At 44.1% G+C, this 21,554-nt stretch overlaps 1 protein-coding gene across 2 annotated transcripts in view; it reads left to right on the top strand.

Moving 5' to 3' along the window:
- Positions 1-21,554, top strand: part of VSNL1 (visinin like 1) — a 93,378-nt gene that overhangs the window by 33,238 nt on the left and 38,586 nt on the right. For both annotated transcript variants that reach the window (XM_053458769.1, XM_053458768.1), the window contains exon 2: positions 8,920-9,088. In XM_053458769.1, coding sequence (XP_053314744.1) covers positions 8,927-9,088 — 162 coding nt within the window. In that variant the 5' untranslated portion in view covers positions 8,920-8,926. The remainder of the gene's footprint in view (positions 1-8,919; positions 9,089-21,554) is intronic.

Below are 21,554 nucleotides of genomic sequence, written 5' to 3' on the forward strand. Positions count from 1 at the left end.
GGGATGAAAAGAAGAGTGTGTGGCCTGCACTCTCATGGGTTGCGCAGCAGCTTCTATCATGTCCGCCAACCACTGTTCAAAGTGAGCGCGTGTTTTCTATGACTGGAAACATACTGAGTCCACAGCGCTCACGCATGGCACCTCATCTGATGGAGCAGATTGCCTTTCTTAAATTCAATCTGCCCAAATTGGGTTACCCAGCTCTTAGCTTGGAAAGTTAAATTTTTTCTCTCTAATGTTTAAGGTAGTTTCTCCCCCTGGTTGCACTTGCTGCGGTGTGGCAATGCCTGCTACCTCCGCTGGTGTAGCCAATTTACGCTAGGGCCTAGTGTCTGAGCTCTGTAAGTCCGCTCCCAAACGCCTAGGACTGACAGTCTTTGGATGCTTTGCCCTGGGGTGAAACAGGTGAGTGGGTCGTCAATTGCCCACTCATTCACCTTTTTCCGTTTCCAACGCTGCTGCTGGTGGTGGTGCCAGTATCTTTTGCCAGTTCGCTTCCTGGCTGAAATCATGCCTCAGATGTCCCTAATGGAAAGGGTAGTTTCTCCCCCCTGGTTGCACTTGCTGCGGTGTGGCAACGCCTGCTACCTCCGCCGGTGTAGCTAGCTTATGCTAGGGCCTTGTGTCTGAGTTCTGTAGGTCTGCTCCCAAACGCCAAGGACTGACAGTGCTTGGATGCTTTGCCCTGGGGTGAAACAGGTGAGCGGGTCGTCAATTGCCCACTCATTCGCCTTTCCCAATTCTGCTGCTGCTGGTGGTGGTGCCAGTGTCTCTCTTCAATGCCAGTTCGCTTCCTGGCTAGTGTCATGCCTCGAATGTCCCTGATGGTAAGGGTAGTTTCTCCCCCCTGGTTGCACTTGCTGCGGTGTGGCAACGCCTGCTACCTCCGCCGGTGTAGCCAGCTTACGCTAGGGCCTTGTGTCTGAGTTCTGTAGGTCTGCTCCCAAACGCCAAGGACTGACAGTGCTTGGATGCTTTGCCCTGGGGTGAAACAGGTGAGCGGGTCGTCAATTGCCCACTCATTTGCCTTTCCCAATTCTGCTGCTGCTGGTGGTGGTGCCAGTGTCTCTCTTCAATGCCAGTTCGCTTCCTGGCTAGTGTCATGCCTCGAATGTCCCTGATGGTAAGGGTAGTTTCTCCCCCCTGGTTGCACTTGCTGCGGTGTGGCAACGCCTGCTACCTCCGCCGGTGTAGCCAGCTTACGCTAGGGCCTTGTGTCTGAGTTCTGGAAGTCCGCTCCCAAACGCCAAGGACTGACAGTTTTTGGATGCTTTGCCCTGGGGTGAAACAGGTGAGCGGGTCGTCAATTGCCCACTCATTCGCCTTTCCCAATTCTGCTGCTGCTGGTGGTGGTGCCAGTGTCTCTCTTCAATGCCAGTTCGCTTCCTGGCTAGTGTCATGCCTCGAATGTCCCTGATGGTGAGGGTAGTTTCTCCCCCCTGGTTGCACTTGCTGCGGTGTGGCAACGCCTGCTACCTCCGCCGGTGTAGCCAGCTTACGCTAGGGCCTTGTGTCTGAGTTCTGGAAGTCCGCTCCCAAACGCCAAGGACTGACAGTTTTTGGATGCTTTGCCCTGGGGTGAAACAGGTGAGCGGGTCGTCAATTGCCCACTCATTTGCCTTTCCCAATTCTGCTGCTGCTGGTGGTGGTGCCAGTGTCTCTCTTCAATGCCAGTTCGCTTCCTGGCTAGTGTCATGCCTCGAATGTCCCTGATGGTGAGGGTAGTTTCTCCCCCCTGGTTGCACTTGCTGCGGTGTGGCAACGCCTGCTACCTCCGCCGGTGTAGCCAGCTTACGCTAGGGCCTTGTGTCTGAGTTCTGGAAGTCCGCTCCCAAACGCCAAGGACTGACAGTTTTTGGATGCTTTGCCCTGGGGTGAAACAGGTGAGCGGGTCGTCAATTGCCCACTCATTTGCCTTTCCCAATTCTGCTGCTGCTGGTGGTGGTGCCAGTGTCTCTCTTCAATGCCAGTTCGCTTCCTGGCTAGTGTCATGCCTCGAATGTCCCTGATGGTGAGGGTAGTTTCTCCCCCCTGGTTGCACTTGCTGCGGTGTGGCAACGCCTGCTACCTCCGCCGGTGTAGCCAGCTTACGCTAGGGCCTTGTGTCTGAGTTCTGGAAGTCCGCTCCCAAACGCCAAGGACTGACAGTTTTTGGATGCTTTGCCCTGGGGTGAAACAGGTGAGCGGGTCGTCAATTGCCCACTCATTCGCCTTTCCCAATTCTGCTGCTGCTGGTGGTGGTGCCAGTGTCTCTCTTCAATGCCAGTTCGCTTCCTGGCTAGTGTCATGCCTCGAATGTCCCTGATGGTGAGGGTAGTTTCTCCCCCCTGGTTGCACTTGCTGCGGTGTGGCAACGCCTGCTACCTCCGCCAATGTAGCCAGCTTACGCTAGGGCCTTGTGTCTGAGCTCTGGAAGTCCGCTCCCAAACGCCAAGGACTGACAGTGTTTAGATGCTTTGCCCTGGGGTGAAACAGGTGAGCGGGTCGTCAATTGCCCACTCATTTGCCTTTTCCAATGCTGCTGCTGCTGCTGCTGCTGCTGCTGCTGCTGGTGGTGCCAGCATCTCTTCTCTGCCAGTTCGCTTCCTGGCTAGTGTCATGCCTTAATTGTCCCTTATGGTAAGGGCAGTTTCTCCCCCCTGGTTGCACTTGCTGCGGTGTGGCAACGCCTGCTACCTCCGCCAATGTAGCCAGCTTACGCTAGGGCCTTGTGTCTGAGCTCTGGAAGTCCGCTCCCAAACGCCAAGGACTGACAGTGTTTGGATGCTTTGCCCTGGGGTGAAACAGGTGAGCGGGTCGTCAATTGCCCACTCATTTGCCTTTTCCAATGCTGCTGCTGCTGCTGCTGCTGCTGCTGCTGCTGCTGCTGGTGGTGCCAGCATCTCTTCTCTGCCAGTTCGCTTCCTGGCTAGTGTCATGCCTTAATTGTCCCTTATGGTAAGGGCAGTTTCTCCCCCCTGGTTGCACTTGCTGCGGTGTGGCAACGCCTGCTACCTCCGCCAATGTAGCCAGCTTACGCTAGGGCCTTGTGTCTGAGCTCTGGAAGTCCGCTCCCAAACGCCAAGGACTGACAGTGTTTGGATGCTTTGCCCTGGGGTGAAACAGGTGAGCGGGTCGTCAATTGCCCACTCATTTGCCTTTTCCAATGCTGCTGCTGCTGCTGCTGCTGCTGCTGCTGCTGCTGCTGGTGGTGCCAGCATCTCTTCTCTGCCAGTTCGCTTCCTGGCTAGTGTCATGCCTTAATTGTCCCTTATGGTAAGGGCAGTTTCTCCCCCCTGGTTGCACTTGCTGCGGTGTGGCAACGCCTGCTACCTCCGCCAATGTAGCCAGCTTACGCTAGGGCCTTGTGTCTGAGCTCTGGAAGTCCGCTCCCAAACGCCAAGGACTGACAGTGTTTGGATGCTTTGCCCTGGGGTGAAACAGGTGAGCGGGTCGTCAATTGCCCACTCATTTGCCTTTTCCAATGCTGCTGCTGCTGCTGCTGCTGCTGCTGCTGCTGCTGCTGCTGCTGGTGGTGCCAGCATCTCTTCTCTGCCAGTTCGCTTCCTGGCTAGTGTCATGCCTTAATTGTCCCTTATGGTAAGGGCAGTTTCTCCCCCCTGGTTGCACTTGCTGCGGTGTGGCAACGCCTGCTACCTCCGCCAATGTAGCCAGCTTACGCTAGGGCCTTGTGTCTGAGCTCTGGAAGTCCGCTCCCAAACGCCAAGGACTGACAGTGTTTGGATGCTTTGCCCTGGGGTGAAACAGGTGAGCGGGTCGTCAATTGCCCACTCATTTGCCTTTTCCAATGCTGCTGCTGCTGCTGCTGCTGCTGCTGCTGCTGCTGGTGGTGCCAGCATCTCTTCTCTGCCAGTTCGCTTCCTGGCTAGTGTCATGCCTTAATTGTCCCTTATGGTAAGGGCAGTTTCTCCCCCCTGGTTGCACTTGCTGCGGTGTGGCAACGCCTGCTACCTCCGCCAATGTAGCCAGCTTACGCTAGGGCCTTGTGTCTGAGCTCTGGAAGTCCGCTCCCAAACGCCAAGGACTGACAGTGTTTGGATGCTTTGCCCTGGGGTGAAACAGGTGAGTGGGTCGCCAATTGCCCACTCATTTGCCTTTTCCAATGCTGCTGCTGCTGCTGCTGCTGCTGGTGGTGCCAGCATCTCTTCTCTGCCAGTTCGCTTCCTGGCTAGTGTCATGCCTTAATTGTCCCTTATGGTAAGGGCAGTTTCTCCCCCCTGGTTGCACTTGCTGCGGTGTGGCAACGCCTGCTACCTCCGCCAATGTAGCCAGCTTACGCTAGGGCCTTGTGTCTGAGCTCTGGAAGTCCGCTCCCAAACGCCAAGGACTGACAGTGTTTGGATGCTTTGCCCTGGGGTGAAACAGGTGAGTGGGTCGCCAATTGCCCACTCATTCGCCTTTTCAATGCTGCTGCTGGTGGTGGTGCCAGCATCTCTTCTCTGCCAGTTCGCTTCCTGGCTAGAGTCATGCCCAAAATGTCCCTAATTGTAAGGGCAGTTTCTCCCCCCTGGCTGCCTCTGTCTGCGGTGTGGCAACGCCTGCTACCTCCGCCGGAGTGGCCAGCTTACGCTAGGGCCTTGTGTCTGAGCTCTGGAAGTCTGCTGCCAAACGTCTAAGACTGACAGTGTTTGGGTGCTTTGCCCTGGGGTGAAACAGGTGAGTGGGTCGCCAATTGCCCACTCATTCGCCTTTCCCATTTTTCAATGCTGCTGCTGGTGGTGGTGGTGGTGCCAGCATCTCTTCTCTGCCAGTTCGCTTCCTGGCTAGAGTCATGCCCAAAATGTCCCTAGTGGTAAGGGCAGTTTCTCCCCTCTGGCTGCGTCTGTTTGCGGTGTGGCAACGCCTGCTACCTCCGCCGGAGTGGCCAGCTTACGCTAGGGCCTTGTGTCTGAGCTCTGGAAGTCTGCTGCCAAACGTCTAAGACTGACAGTGTTTGGGTGCTTTGCCCTGGGGTGAAACAGGTGAGTGGGTCGCCAATTGCCCACTCATTCGCCTTTCCCAATTCTGCTGCTGCTGCTGCTGCTGGTGGTGCCAGTGTCTCTTCGATGCCAGTTCGCTTCCTGGCTAGTGTCATGAATCAAATGTCCCTAATGGTAAGGGCAGTTTCTCCCCCCTGGCTGCCTCTGTCTGCGGTGTGGCAACGCCTGCTACCTCCGCCGGAGTGGCCAGCTTACGCTAGGGCCTAGTGTCTGAGCTCTGGAAGTCTGCTGCCAAACGTCTAAGACTGACAGTGTTTGGGTGCTTTGCCCTGGGGTGAAACAGGTGAGTGGGTCGCCAATTGCCCACTCATTCGCCTTTCCAATTTTTCAATGCTGCTGGTGGTGGTGGTGGTGGTGGTGGTGGTGCCAGCATCTCTTCTCTGCCAGTTCGCTTCCTGGCTAGAGTCATGCCCAAAATGTCCCTAATTGTAAGGGCAGTTTCTCCCCCCTGGCTGCCTCTGTCTGCGGTGTGGCAACGCCTGCTACCTCCGCCGGAGTGGCCAGCTTACGCTAGGGCCTTGTGTCTGAGCTCTGGAAGTCTGCTGCCAAACGTCTAAGACTGACAGTGTTTGGGTGCTTTGCCCTGGGGTGAAACAGGTGAGTGGGTCGCCAATTGCCCACTCATTCGCCTTTCCCAATTCTGCTGCTGGTGGTGGTGCCAGTGTCTCTTCTCTGCCAGTTCGCTTCCTGGCTAGTGTCATGAATCAAATGTCCCTAATGGTAAGGGCAGTTTCTCCCCCCTGGCTGCCTCTGTCTGCGGTGTGGCAACGCCTGCTACCTCCGCCGGAGTGGCCAGCTTACGCTAGGGCCTTGTGTCTGAGCTCTGGAAGTCTGCTGCCAAACGTTTAAGACTGACAGTGTTTGGGTGCTTTGCCCTGGGGTGAAACAGGTGAGTGGGTCGCCAATTGCCCACTCATTCGCCTTTCCCAATTCTGCTGCTGCTGCTGCTGCTGGTGGTGCCAGTGTCTCTTCGATGCCAGTTCGCTTCCTGGCTAGTGTCATGAATCAAATGTCCCTAATGGTAAGGGCAGTTTCTCCCCCCTGGCTGCCTCTGTCTGCGGTGTGGCAACGCCTGCTACCTCCGCCGGAGTGGCCAGCTTACGCTAGGGCCTTGTGTCTGAGCTCTGGAAGTCTGCTGCCAAACGTTTAAGACTGACAGTGTTTGGGTGCTTTGCCCTGGGGTGAAACAGGTGAGTGGGTCGCCAATTGCCCACTCATTCGCCTTTCCCAATTCTGCTGCTGCTGCTGCTGCTGGTGGTGCCAGTGTCTCTTCGATGCCAGTTCGCTTCCTGGCTAGTGTCATGAATCAAATGTCCCTAATGGTAAGGGCAGTTTCTCCCCCCTGGCTGCCTCTGTCTGCGGTGTGGCAACGCCTGCTACCTCCGCCGGAGTGGCCAGCTTACGCTAGGGCCTTGTGTCTGAGCTCTGGAAGTCTGCTGCCAAACGTCTAAGACTGACAGTGTTTGGGTGCTTTGCCCTGGGGTGAAACAGGTGAGTGGGTCGCCAATTGCCCACTCATTCGCCTTTCCCAATTCTGCTGCTGGTGGTGGTGCCAGTGTCTCTTCGATGCCAGTTCGCTTCCTGGCTAGTGTCATGAATCAAATGTCCCTAATGGTAAGGGCAGTTTCTCCCCCCTGGCTGCCTCTGTCTGCGGTGTGGCAACGCCTGCTACCTCCGCCGGAGTGGCCAGCTTACGCTAGGGCCTTGTGTCTGAGCTCTGGAAGTCTGCTGCCAAACGTCTAAGACTGACAGTGTTTGGGTGCTTTGCCCTGGGGTGAAACAGGTGAGTGGGTCGCCAATTGCCCACTCATTCGCCTTTTCAATGCTGCTGCTGGTGGTGGTGCCAGCATCTCTTCTCTGCCAGTTCGCTTCCTGGCTAGAGTCATGCCCAAAATGTCCCTAATGGTAAGGGCAGTTTCTCCCCCCTGGCTGCCTCTGTTTGCGGTGTGGCAACGCCTGCTACCTCCGCCGGAGTGGCCAGCTTACGCTAGGGCCTTGTGTCTGAGCTCTGGAAGTCTGCTGCCAAACGTCTAAGACTGACAGTGTTTGGGTGCTTTGCCCTGGGGTGAAACAGGTGAGCGGGTCGCCAATTGCCCACTCATTTGCCTTTCCCATTTCCTTTTCCATTTCATTATTTTCCTTCTGATACACAACCAACCAAACATAACACACACAATAACACATATAACACATATAACACACAGTGACATCACACATAACACACATACACACACACTTACAATGCACAAAACACAAGGACCTTTTCCTTGTTATTTGCCCTGGCCTTCACTCACTAATAGCATTACATTAACACTATAACTCACACTTCACCCTATAACATTTTTCCATCCACATACCTGCCAACAGACCCAACTTTTTCAGGGACAGTCCTGCTTTTTTCCAGTCCTGTCCCATCTAATTTAGCTAAACTAGGTATGCAAAATGCAAATACACATAGGTAGGTATAGCTCGGTAGGTAACGCTACTATAAACATTTAATAAATATAATCAAGTACTAAATAATAAATCTAACTTTAAAATACATTTAAATAAACCCCTATTTTTTTTTAAAAAAAAACATTAAAATTAAATTATTATTATTTAGACATAATCCATCTTTAACCAAACCAGTGCACTGCTACTAATCTTAAACATAACCGTACATTAACCCTAAGCTATTTTTTAGTTCTTGTCCAACATTTTTCCATCAGCATACCTGCCAACACACCCAAGATTTTGGTGGACAGTCCTGCTATTTTCCAGTCCTGTCCAATAAGTAAGTTGGGTTGTTGCAAAGTATGCCATTGTAAATAGGTAGCAAATGTTAGGCATGTAAAGTGGTCCAAAATCAATTTAAAAATGTAAAATATTCCCTATTCTTTTATTAAACATCTATGGACAGTACACCTCGGTATGTGTGTGCAACTCTATTGGTCGTTTCGGCAGGGGGCTCGCCTGCCATCAACGAATGAAGTGCATTCTGCAGTTCTGCAATTCACTCGTTGATGCCAGACCAGCCCCCTGCCGAAACGACCAATAGAGCTGCACACACGTACCTTCACGGCAGCTGCTGCTGCTGTGATGTGTTATTAACCCCGTATTAACCCCTGCTAGGCAACCAGGAGGAAAACGAAGATTAAACGAGCACGAAGAATGTCCGCGAATATTCGCCCGAAGAGAAGACAGGAACGGGCGAATATTCGCGGAATACGAAGATTTTTTTTCCCCCGAAGACGAGCACGAAGACGAACACGAAGAGCCCCCTGGTGCCCAAGTCTACTTATAACCCAAGTTCTAAAAGTGAATAATACAAGTAAATATGTAATAATTATGGATCCACATTTATTCAGCATTAAGAATTACAGGGCTGAAAGGACCCAGCCGTGTACCACGTTAAATCCGTAGCTTTCCTGTGACTTTAATTTCAAATGATGCTTAATTATTTATGTGCCGGTCTTGAGTTTACCTCGTACCTTCTCACTGAACTTTCTAAGTTGCCAACACATTCCAGCTTCCATCATCGAGGTGGAGTCATTAAAACATAAAAGCAGATCCAGGAGGATGCCCCAAAGATGAGGACCTCGGCTCAGGGGTGACCTATACACTTCTTGCGTGTCTATATATTTTTCCACCTTGTTCCTTATTTCTTGAACCCTTTCTAATCCTTAAAGCTTTTATTTTCTATTCCAATCTATGTTTGTATCAGTTATAAAAAAAAAAAACCATGTAGCTAAACCATCAAAGACTCTTCAATTAAAAGTATGAAGTCTTGATGACTTTGGCCCAGTCATCTGTGCCAAAGTTAGTAGTATCAGAAACCAGTGTTTGCTAGAATCCAAACATAACATTTTTATTGTAGTTAGGAGATCAGATGTTTTGAATTCTAGATTTCTTGGGTAATAATAATAACTAAAAGTGTGTGTGTTTTTTTCTTCTTTAGAATCAAAATGGGCAAACAAAACAGCAAGCTGGCTCCAGAGGTGATGGAAGATCTGGTCAAGAGCACGGAGTTTAATGAGCATGAGTTGAAACAGTGGTACAAAGGCTTCCTGAAGGACTGCCCAAGTGGACGGTTGAACCTTGACGAGTTCCAACAGCTGTATGTAAAGGTAGGTCAGGTAGTCAATGCATAACGAGACATAGAATTTCCCCCTCAATGCTACAAACCTGTTATGTAATAGTCACGAACCGAAGGGTTTCTGTTTGGTTTTCATGGAAAGTGATACTAATTGGTTTTGGTTCTATTTATGGAACGCTGCAAAAAAATTAAACAAAAGCTGCCTGATAGATCTAGAGCTTCTCTCCCTTATGTAATCTTGAACATTCATTTATTCTCATTTGTTAAAAAGCTCATTTTTGTATGCCTATTAAGTTTTTCGTTTTGTTTCATGCTGCTTCAACCATTCCAAGATTTCAAATTGTTTGATTTTTCCATACAATTTTCAGTTGTTTCCTTATATTTAGTCAATAAGGCAAATGTGTAACTATAGTTCAGCTGCTAATTAATGCGGTAAAGGTGGGAAAAAAATCATGAATGGTCCACTTACAAAATGAAATCCACAGTTTCTGTCCTGCTGAGAGTCAAATGAACAAAAGCTGGAATGCATGGGGCTTAATTATTCCATGTTAACTCTTACCGTCCATATAACATGAAATATACAAAATGAATTCCTTCTTTGCTAAAGGTACATATGGACACCCCGGCTTCTTTATGACATCATATCCCAGTTTTCTGCTTCAATAAATTGCGAGGTGGGTGGATGGATAAGATATGGGTTCTGGCCCCACTTATAACCACAATCCCCCCATTGAAGGTGTCTTACTTTGGGTACCTGAATTGTTAGGGGGTACATAGATGCAATAGGCATGGCTCTATAGGAGTTTGCAACATACTATTCTTTATAGGCCCTTATGACGGGTGTGATTAAGTGGAGATAGGTGATGAGATAGTTGAAGGTGGAGAGAATGACTAGGTGAATATGTAGGATGATATGGCATAAAAAGGGGATATAAAAAGTGGAAATTGGGTGTACAGTAGAGAATGGGCAAAATTCTGGGAGAGGTCAGGAAGGAAATTGAGAGAGAGGAGGTGAAATAAAATCTAAGATGTGTATATATATATATATACATTTGGAATGTAGGTGAAGTAGTTTCTCTCCTTATTCTTCAAACACACATTAAGGGCCAACCCTAATTAGCTTGAGTACAAGGACCATGCTTTGTCTTCATTTTAAATAACGTTATGGGATTTAGATTACAGATTATCCAGAACTTTATCTTGCCTATTACAGAAATGCTGAGCTCAGCTCTTTTTAAAGTGGATATAATACGATGCCATTAAGAAAACCCGCTGGAAATTTGCAGATTTGAAAATGTTTTTAAAAATACAAAACACATGTTAAAAAGACATCTGTCAATAGGCACCAATTTCCGAGAAATAACTAACGGTAGATGATCAAAACGATTAATGATTATTCTACATTGAATCACTATCAATTATTTTTACTTTCTTGTAACGATGGGGTTATTTCACTGTATTTACTGTATTTTTTGTAGAAATCCTTTCAGTGATGTATATTTTCCATATGTTTATATACTGTGTATTTCATGGAAGACGTCATGTCAGGGTCATGTCGAATTTCTGCTGGCATAACTTCAATAGTCTGGTTCCTAACTGGCCACCATGGAGTAAGATAAAGCTTCAAGTTGAAGGACAATATCTGTTGCAGACTGATACATCGTTATGAGACATTTAAATTAGCTAGACCGCACTCCGAATGTCATTTTAAGGCGGTCTACGCTCCCCTTATCCAACAAAAAACATACCTAGTTTAATATAAACAGAAGTTACAATGTACTTTGACTCATCACAAGATCTGGAGCCCATCTTGGCCAAGTTCATGTCGGCTATAAACCTATTCTGGATGAATTTCAAGAGATCTTGAGTACACACAGTAAATTCTGCTTGGTAAACTTTGTTCAACATCCCATTTTATATATAAATTAAGATTTACCTTAGTGACACCAGTACAAGCCACCAACTACTCATTTTGTCTTTTACAGTCTTAAGCTGCGGACAACGAAATTTACGTTGTTAAGGAATATAAAAAATCTACAGAGTTCACCAAACTGTTCTCGGTATATTTCTGTATCATTCTCTAAGGGAACAATTAATGCGTTGCAATCAGTTTGGGAAATGTTCGAGAGTTTCCATGAGCATTTCATTAGCGCGGAGACTTTCAAAGCCCAAATCGCATTTGGATATGGTTTACTGCAATGAAGAAGAAAATGAGCAGAATTAAATTCTTCTCACAGTGCATATGTCTGGGGGGAAAAAAAAGAAAAGTCTGTGTTTGACACTGCGCATTACAGAGATTATGCTGAAGAATGTGCAGCTGGATCTGATATACATACCTGTCAGTTTAATAGCAACAAGATCTGTTTTTACCACTTAGAACTGACCCCACAAGAGATACAAAGATTAGAGTTTGATGGGGAGCGGTTTTGCCAACCTGTCAAACAGTTACAAATAATAAACAGTAATACCAGGGATTTACTTTATAAAAATAATAATAATCCTCTGGGCGACCGTGATTGGGTAGCACGAGTCCGATGAAGTGTTGGTCTCATAGGAGATGGATTAACGTGTGGACTTCTGGTGGGTGGCCGCACATTGGCGTACTAAACTTGCCTCTACTGTAAACAGAGTAATTTATGTTTGATATGTAATATTTAATATCTTATTGTATCTTGTGATACAATATATTCTCTTGCCATGTAACAAGCACACAACGTTTGCAAGCTCGTTGAGAATATTCACAGCTATGGAGTTATGTCTGTCTACCAACTATATATCATCTCTCCAAGATTTGTCAAAATATTATATGAATGATTTCGTTTAGTTCTACTCCTCTAGCCATACCTGTTTTTGATCTGCTGACTCAAAGTTTGTGCCTCAAACGGAATGACAATTTGTACCACCTCCATGTGAATATTGAGATTGAGTTTAATAAAATTCCATTTGGAAAAAGAATGAATACCTTTTTTTAAGTCCTTTTCTAAGGGTATTTATAGGGTTAAAGTATCGTTGCCAGCTTATTGATTTAGAAAGGTTATTACTAAGTAGTGTCCTATTACACTTGAGTTATGAAATACTTAATTGTATTCCAAGGAATAGTCATGAAAAACCATAGCCGGCCCTGCTTTCTAGATTTTGGCTCGAGGAAAGACCCTTTACTCAAGTGAAGAGTTCTAGCTATGGAACTCTAGGTACTGCAAGTATAATATTATGGGATGGTGGGTTCTGGATTGTTTATGTTGCAGTGAAGAGGTTTACATGTTACAAAACCATCTCATCATTCTATCACAACCCTAGAATATTTCTATGAGATACACTGGAGTTGCTTATGCCTAAGAAGTGACCCTAATGTTCAATGGTCTTTTACTATACTTACCGGTTTAATAGTAAAATCAGCACAAATATTCCCTTAGTTGCTCTATCCATGTTTTAAAATCACTTTTTTTTTTTAATACATAACCCTCTCTGTGCTTTGGGTCTAAGCCCCATGTTGGTCCTGATGTCCTAGCCTGACCAACAGTGGCTCCAAAGGAAAAACACTGAGACAGAATCTCCCCCAACACTGGAAATGGCCAAAGAGGGACATTTATATTCGGGTGTATGTTTTTAGGGTGTTTTACCCTCAACTCTTCTGTTTACACACACATTATAATGACTCATATTCGTGGGTCCACGAAAAAGGAACACAAGAAAAGAGTAAAGGTCGGATCCCCATCTCGAAAAATAAAACTTTGGGGCATTGCTGCCTTTTTAACCTCTCCTTTCTAAATTTGTGTGTGGTCAAGTACAACCGACTCCCCCCCCCCCCCGCCGCCTATAAAAACGTTACACTGACCAGGAGATACACTTCATCCCGAGACTCCGAGTCGACCTGGAATGTGGAAAGATGACACAGATCCACACAGTCCTGAGTTATAGAGGTTAGGCCTGGTATCCTTTTCTCAGTGGGGTAGGTTGTGTATAAAATGCCACCACTGTCTCCAACCTTACATTTAAAGGAACAGTCCAGACATCATTTGCACTTTAAAGCTCTGTTGGACCCGTTGGACACCCATGTGGCACACTAGCTTATTTTCTGAAGTTATATTCTTTACATGTACACGCCATGAATGCAGCTCCTAGATGGGAGTACTAGTAAGACGATTCCTAATAATTTACTCTTAACATGTATACAGTACAGACTTTGATGACGCTCATTTTGTATTTCTGTATAATGAAATTCATCACACGAACAAGTTAATAAGTGTTCGGGTTCAGACTATGAACCGCAGTAGGTTCCGTAACGCATGTTATCGTCTTTTACATATTGCACACCTTCTCGGTTCTCATGTGGCATCGTCATGCTGCGTGGTGCCTCAGCAGGTGTGAATGTCAAGCGCTAAAAATGAAAGTGTTACGCCTTGGCTGTGGCTCATGCAGTGAAAATCGCAGAAGTTGTACCTAAAACATTTTTCCCATCTTTTTTCACCATCGACATTTAGTTTGGGCAATTTTACTGGTTTAGGAATAAATGTCATCAGCAATTAAACAAACCTACTGATACATATACTACCCATGCAGTTTAAAGCTATAGTAATGTTTTTCCCATATGTAGTCATTTTATATTTAATGAAGGTTTTTGACACGTAGAACCTATATTGTGCTTCTATTTCCAGCATTGTTGTGGCTGGAGGGTTTGCTTTCAACGTTAGGCGAAGCTCGTTTCTGGCAGAAAACACCATATAAAGATGCACTATGCCTCATTGGAGCTGAAAGGTCATGTCTGTGTGTTTTCGTTGGTTTATTTCCTACCTGAAGTTACAAAATAGAACAAGTTTAACTTTCTGGACTCCATGAAACAAGATATAGAACCACAAAAGTTCTTAAAGATGCTAATCTACACTGGTAAAAACTATAGGAGAAGGTAAGATTAAATTTAGAGGGAAGAAAAGTATAATTGCCTTATTAAAGAACTATTCATGTTTCATATTTTAGAGGTTTGTTTTTTTTTAGTTTAAACAAAATACCAGAAACATGTAAAAGAGCCAAAGCTACTATTTATCCAGTAGCTTTGAAAATGTACTACTATTTGTTTAATTCACAGGACAAAAAGGGCCCATTGCGGCTATTACATGAGGAGTATAAAGTAAGTGTAGTAGAAGACTAAAGGGTTAATGGGGATACCTGTGTTGCTGATCTTCACTCTCCCAGCACATATTCTTCTAAGTCATTGGTTTTCATTGTTTCTAAAGTCCATGAAACATCTGAGGCTATGAACTAGCTAGAACTTAGCGTTAATGGATTTATTCATTAATTACTAAGTTTTCAAATAAGTTAATAGGTAAATCTGTGTTGATGTGAATTATTTACCTGGAGGTTCTGTACTGAGGCCGAATGCAGGGGAAACCCTTTGGAAAAATCAGTTATGGCCAAGCAGACTCCATCCGTATTGTGTTATCATGACGTCTGTTGGCTTCTTTTAAACGTCTTCAGAGTTTGGCCTGTACATGAGTGACTTGTATGACAGCGTTATGATACTCTGAACTTGAATATGGGCTAAAGTCATGTTGTATTATCACTTCTGGTTAATCAGTCTACTTACTAGTCATTCAGACCCCTTTATGAAATAAGATAACATCTGCAGGTTTATGTACACCTCCATACATAGAAATCTCCACTAATGAGCACAGCTGAGAGCTTTGTGGGTTTCTCTCGGTTTGTGATGATGTCCACTCCTTGCTCACTTCTTACCCTTTGGCAATCTAGCTCTGCCACACACCTGAGGAGATGGGAAGCTCTGGGCAGCCAACCCTGGTAGTTTCTCAGGTTTATGTAAATTAATATTTACCCCCACAAAAAAAAAAAGACTATCCCAGAGATTGTTACCGGGAAATTGCACACACCAGATATTGCCACTAAAAAGCCTTCGGTTCCCTCAAATCAGAAAGGCGGCATGGTGAAGACACGATATTGATGGTATCAAAGAATTGGTTCTCTTGGTAAAACACAACCTAATAGACCACATTAACAGTCGACTAAGAGACCTAAAATGGGACATAGCCAATGGTAACATCTTGGAATGAGCACAATCGGCCTCCCAGAAAGAAGAATGCAAGATGGCAGCCAACATTCAGGCCCTAAAAAAGGGAACTGATCACGCTTCAAGATGCCCAGGAGGACCTGGAGAACAGATAGTGCCGAGCCAACTTGATATTTCGAGAGATCCCGGGATCCTACAACGATGTACTGGGTCTCATCATCACTATATATTCTGGCTCATATCTTAACTTCCAGCTAATTTGCCTAGGGCATAGGGCACTTGACATTATGGTATCTCAATACACTACCCTAGGCCCCATTTTTCCTACTTAAGCTGTGAGCTCTTCTGGTATGAATTCAATGCATGTACAGCGTAAGATGCCTACTTTGGTATTCTGTACTATGGAATATTAGTCTGACGCATTATACATTCTTCATACAATGTTTTCTAGATGCTAAATCTTTTTTTTATTGAGGTGTTATCTAACATCTATTATCCACTGCAGCTTGAGAAACAAATACAATATGAGTGACATGTGCACTTTCCTCATTAAATACAGCGGCTTTAATAAGAAATCCGGCATTTCTTACAGAATCTAACTCAGATTAATTCATGCTTGGATGGCAGCAAGCATTCACTGCTCTGCCTCCGTCAACACATAACTCCATCATGAAAATTCAATGACGTCTTTTAAAGCATGCCTCAACTCCTACGTACGTTAATTTAATTTTGGAATTGTAATGAGGGGCTGAGCCTGTAGTCGTGTGGCTATATTTTTCTTAATATTTATTCTTCACGTACTTACCCTAATATTTTGAGTTTAAACATTCAGATACGATGACTCACAGAACTTTGGGCAAGGAAATATGTTATTCCCTGATGGTATCATAATGCCGTTGGATACTGATTTTTTGGGGTTTTTTATAGTTTTTCGAGACGAAAAAATAACCAGGTGAGGATTTTAGGATCAAGGTATTTTTGTGTGTTTATGTATATACATATAGTTTATATTATTTAGAGGGCTTACATGAGATGTTTACAGGAAACGACCAAGTAGGGAGCTTGTCTGAGAAGTGCACCTGTTTTAAGAAGTTTTGCAGGTGTCTTCAAATTGGAAATGAATAAAATGTCTCTAGTCAATTCAAGACTAAAAATAACATTTATAACTTCCTAGGGTAAGTTACCCGGAGCTCTGCTTCTTCTGGGGCGAGCATTACATGTGGCCAACTGCTGCTCTCCTGCCCAGAGACCATTGTCAGGATGTCCACCTGTCAGCCATGAGCCAGATGAGGCTCCCCTGCTCTTTGCTCTGCTTTTTTTTTATGTCTTCATAAATGCAAAGTAACAGACAACACTGCCATGCATGTATGCATAGACCAGTTATGTAATGTTCCCTTTCTGCGACCCTTATGATTAAGTCTTCTTTTGGATATATAAAGGGGCTGGCAGGATGAATGGCCTTGGGGAAAGACCAGACTGGATGCAGGAAACTGCTGGTAATTTGCAAAGATGGATGATAATAATAATAATAATAATAATAATAATAAAAATATACTACCCTATCTTTAAAGAATTTAAATTCTAAGGGCAAAATCCCAGAGGTTCTAAGCTGTCTTCATCTTGACAATTATCATTGGTCAATAACCGCCAATTGTAATTAATTAATTAACCCATATCAAGAACTGTTGTTCTTATCAACAAAAAGCTCACCGAAGATGCTCACTGTAAGATAACACCATTCCTTTCGTGGGACTGTCAAGGGCAAACTCAACCAATTCTGGTTAACACTGCTAAATCTGGAAATATTCCAAAAAATCCAATGTGTTGTTTCTGTAGTTTGTGTAACAACATATGCTGAATTACATGCCTTGTGTTCATCAAACATAGCCCGAGTCTAGTGTGCTGTAACTAAGACGTAACTCCTACATGCTTGTACCAGTTGGTTTTGAATGGTTGAACTTATAATATTCATCATTAACTTTTTGCTGTAACTTGAAGTAGTCAAGAAAAGTTCTTATGTGTTGAACTATAACCTGAATATAATCACAGACTGTCAGCTCAGGAAAGACTATTCTTAATACACTTGGCATATTTACCTAATATCATGAAAGATGTTTGGAATTGTTTCCACCTACTGTCCCTACACAAGTTAATTCTCCTGCAAAAAAAATATACCCAGTCATCTCCAACAGATTATTGACCAATTGATGCAGCTATACTATACTTCTGAAACATCTGGTTATTCTAGACCCTTGCATTATTCCCCTAGGCATGTCTTTGCGACTGTGATGCTCATAAATATATATATGAGATGCTCAGGTCCTCTACAATTTTACAAATTTTTGGTAAATTAAATTAATATTTTTGTGTAGGTTTTACAGAGGAATCCTGCTTAAGAACCTTTCCATTCTGGAACCATTGAGTGGTGGACATAGTAGGAAATATGTGTTGTTAAGCTGACAGTGTTCCTTATCTTATATATTACATAAGCACATGATATTCCTACTATGATGTTTACACCACTGATTAAGATGACCCATCAGGTATGTTCACAGGTAATCAGTCTGTTTGCTGGTCCAGGATTATTATTGCTTCTCTATGGCTCATTTCTGCATTACAGCTTTCAACGTACCTGTGCAGTATCAAACGTTCGTGTATACTGAGCTGCTGAAATATAGTGAATTACGGATTCTGAGTTTCTTTGGCTCTTTTGTTTAGCTAACACTTAAACAAACTAGGCCTAATTGATAAGTAACGACATTGTATTGTGCGGTCATCATCACGGCAGTAAAGTTATGTTTGTCCACATGACTAACCAACCACTATGGCGGAGCTTTTGGCCTCTCGTTTTCAGTTGGAATTTATTGACACAGCTGTGCCACGAGCCAAAGTGTCGCAACATGCCTTGGCTCTCATGGCAACTAGCAAAAATACTTCCAAAGCATAGACAAAGTGTAGCCACCTGGAAGCTTACCAGGAGTTGTTGAACTTCAAGTCCTAGACATAGGATGGAGCTTTTGGTTCAGGTGTATTAGTAATAAGATATTTTTGGCATTCACTAAACATCTACATTGGGGTTCATTCGCTAAAAGGAGAACTGTGGTTTCCACTCCTTGACGTCACTATACATTATGAAGGCCCAGCCCGATTGAGCTTCTGCTGCAGGAAGAGCAGTAGAATGTCTTCAATCTCCTGAATTGTGCAATACAACTGTCCCTATAGTGAATAAACCCATTTAAGATGTTGGAGACCCCAATAGTAAATATCATCATGTGCTGGTCGATCCACATTGGCTAAGATGTCTTATGACATATACTTATGTACCATCCGGGCAATACCGCATGTCCTGTCTTTTTGTGCATGTGCTGTATCCAGTTTGGGCAAATATGGACAAAAAAGTTTCACTTTTGGGACTGCCCCAGACTTTTGATTAGTAACGGTATCTTCTCTCTTTAAAAATGTGAAAATAATAATCTAATCCTATAATGGTAATTCCGAATTTTTTAAAAGGGCAGGAACATTCGTCTTCTCTCATTGTAACAATTAGATGAATCTAGAATTGCAGATTTAATTGAACACGCTCCTGTTAACCTATCTAGTGGTTATTGAATTAAAAGATGAATGTGACTCTTTTGCCTGTTTGAGTTGAAGCCCATTAGTAGAGTGTCTTTAGGGCTTTACCTTATTTATATCAATTATTTTATTTATAGAATGCTAGCTTTCAGAACTTCTTTGTTGTCCTTATGTTTTATACAAATTATAAAAACTCACATTTCTCTATTGGATATACTAAAAAAATACATATTTTAATTTCTTAAAAAAAACCTTTTTTCTGTTCATGTTTTAGTAATAGAAATAAAGCTAGCTGAGAGTGCTTTAAGTTCCGCTTTATGTTAACTCAGTAACAAAGCACTACGTCCACTGACTTTTAATATGCGCATTGTTGCCCGGAGGCCCCTCATTCTCAATTGAGGAGCTGGAAAAGAAGCTATAGGGCAAGTCTATCCTTAAGTAGTCATGGAAAGACACGTGGAGAGAACTAAGGGTCTGCAGGGTCAAAGGTTTAAGGACGCCTTGGGAATGAGTTATTCTGTGATTTTTGGAGCCTCCAGGACACATAATTCGAAGTTATAACGCATTGTTACTGGAAAATTGTTGGGAAAATATATCTTTTTTTCCTTTAATTAAAAAAAATATATATATTTTTGTCTGTATGCAAATCTGAACCAATTGGCGTAGGTCTGTATGTCAGGACTGTCCCTCAAACGTTGGATTTATGGCAGCTATTACTGGGGCCCCATTATAATCTGGTAGAGCAGCATTCACACATGTGAAGAAATGGCCAAATATTGCCATTACCTAGCAGGAATTCTGATGGCCAATGAGGTACAATGGGACATGGTTAGATACTAAGGGGTTACGAAGAGGCATGCTAGAGAGTCATTCCATACATTAATGCTAGGATAACACATATGGTGCAGAGTATATTGATGCTTGGCAGCTAGCGTTACAATTGTTTTAAGAATGGCTCAAAAAAACATAAGTAATCCCAATAATTATACCTCTGAGGGCAGCGCTAGGGATGTAAAATATCTAGGGACAGCCGCTAGTGACTCTGAGTCACAGGACTGGCCCGGAATAAAGTGGATACGTGGCCGCACTATGAATAATGTAATTATGTCTAGCGGGTGCTATGTCCGCACCCGCTAGAGTGACTCTACCACGTTCTGTCTCTGCGAGGGGACAATTCAAGTGGTTTGAGGAGGGGGGCATTTGTCCTCCAGGTCAGTCTGTCCCTGGCTGTGTAGAATTTAAAAAAATGTTTACAAAATGCTTCTGTTTCTTAAATTTTCGTTCATACTAAATGATGGATTTTTATAAATGAATATTTGATTACACCTTTAACGTGGAATTAGCTCTATTTTCACCCAATCTACTAGACAAGCATGCCGACTCCTTATCATACTGCCTGTGGTAACTTTCTTTCTGGAGATTATAGAACACATAGCCTCGGGTTGTTGATGAACATTTTAAGTTTAAAACATGAACTTAAAAAGATGAAGCGCCACCAAAAATGTAAAAACTAAATATTATAGCATGACTTAAAATAGTTGTTTTTGTAAATTTTAGAAAATTAGTTTGTCTTTTCAACTCAAATGCTGTACTGTACTGAAATCGCTATTCTTAAAGTCAAGTAGAAACTCAATCTTTCCCCTTTGGTTAAGAATGTTTTTTGGTAAATGTATGGCGTTTCCATTTTTACTGCTTACCTGGTAGTCAATTTAGTGGATTCCCTTATTATTCTAAGTCTGCGTGTTGTTTTTCTCTTTGTAATTTGTGTGATGAATAGCACACCATAATAGGGTGTCCAGAGAGATGTTCCCTGTTTACCAATTGTTTTGCTTACTTTCTTACAGCCAGATGTACTCCGAATCCCGCCATATTAGGACAGCTGTTCGTGCTATTGTTACCGCTGATTAACGAGGGCTCTGTAGATTTCTTAATATATTTAACAGTAAACTTATGCTCCAAACATTGGCAAAAAAAGAATGTTTCCAGAAGGTGATGGCTGTGTTAAATATTTTCTTTTAATTTGCGCTGTAAGTAAATTGTTGACGTTCTTCTTACTAGCTTTTGAGAAGCTACTTTGGTCAAAATTTCATTTCAAGGAGCCCTGATGCCAAAACGATGGGAGCGCCCATACATAAGAAGCTTTCTTTAGCGGGAACTGAGCAGAGTTGGTGACAAAATAAAAAATGAAATGATGAAGGGGGCATTTTAGTACTGTATTGGTTTGATTCCTAAAAGGAATGATCAGAAAGTGTACTCTTTGATTGAATGAAACACAAATAATATCCATAATATGTGCATAAGCATACGTAACATTCAGTGATTTCAATGGGATTGCTTTCCTGCAAGTGATTGGCTGCTTCATGCAACCAATCTGTAGCAAGAATAGTTGGACCATGGAAGAAGGAGAGTAAATGCCGAAGCAGGGCTGCAGCTTCTGTGTCAGGCAAGTGCTTTATTTTTTTGTTTAACTCCAGAGCTGCAACTTTTCCTTAAGGTCACTGCTTTATTTTACTTTTTCTAACAGGAGGAAGAAAGCTTATTAAAGTCCTTACAATTACTTCATTATGTTGTTTTGGGGCTGCATGGGACACTCGAGTGCCCTCTCAAGTTGTCCAAAGAAGTTTGTGATACCTTCTTGTGGACCAGTGTTCACAGAGTTAAGATGTAAAGTCAGTTAAGCTTTCCACCACCTCAAAGGTCTCTTCTCCGCTGGTTAAGTTCCATATCTTTTGTATAGCTCCAGTGTGATGCAGGATCTTACGATCTCATATCACAACAAGGAATAAGGGACACCGTAATGTACAGTATATGTAAGAACTTCATGAAGTGGGTTAATAAAATCCTTGTGCGGTAGGCATGCAATGTCGCCGCGCACGCCACAGTGCACGGAGAGGATGCGCGAGCG

The sequence above is a fragment of the Spea bombifrons genome, chromosome 3 (genome assembly GCF_027358695.1).
Source record: "Spea bombifrons isolate aSpeBom1 chromosome 3, aSpeBom1.2.pri, whole genome shotgun sequence".
Taxonomy (NCBI): domain Eukaryota; kingdom Metazoa; phylum Chordata; class Amphibia; order Anura; family Pelobatidae; genus Spea; species Spea bombifrons.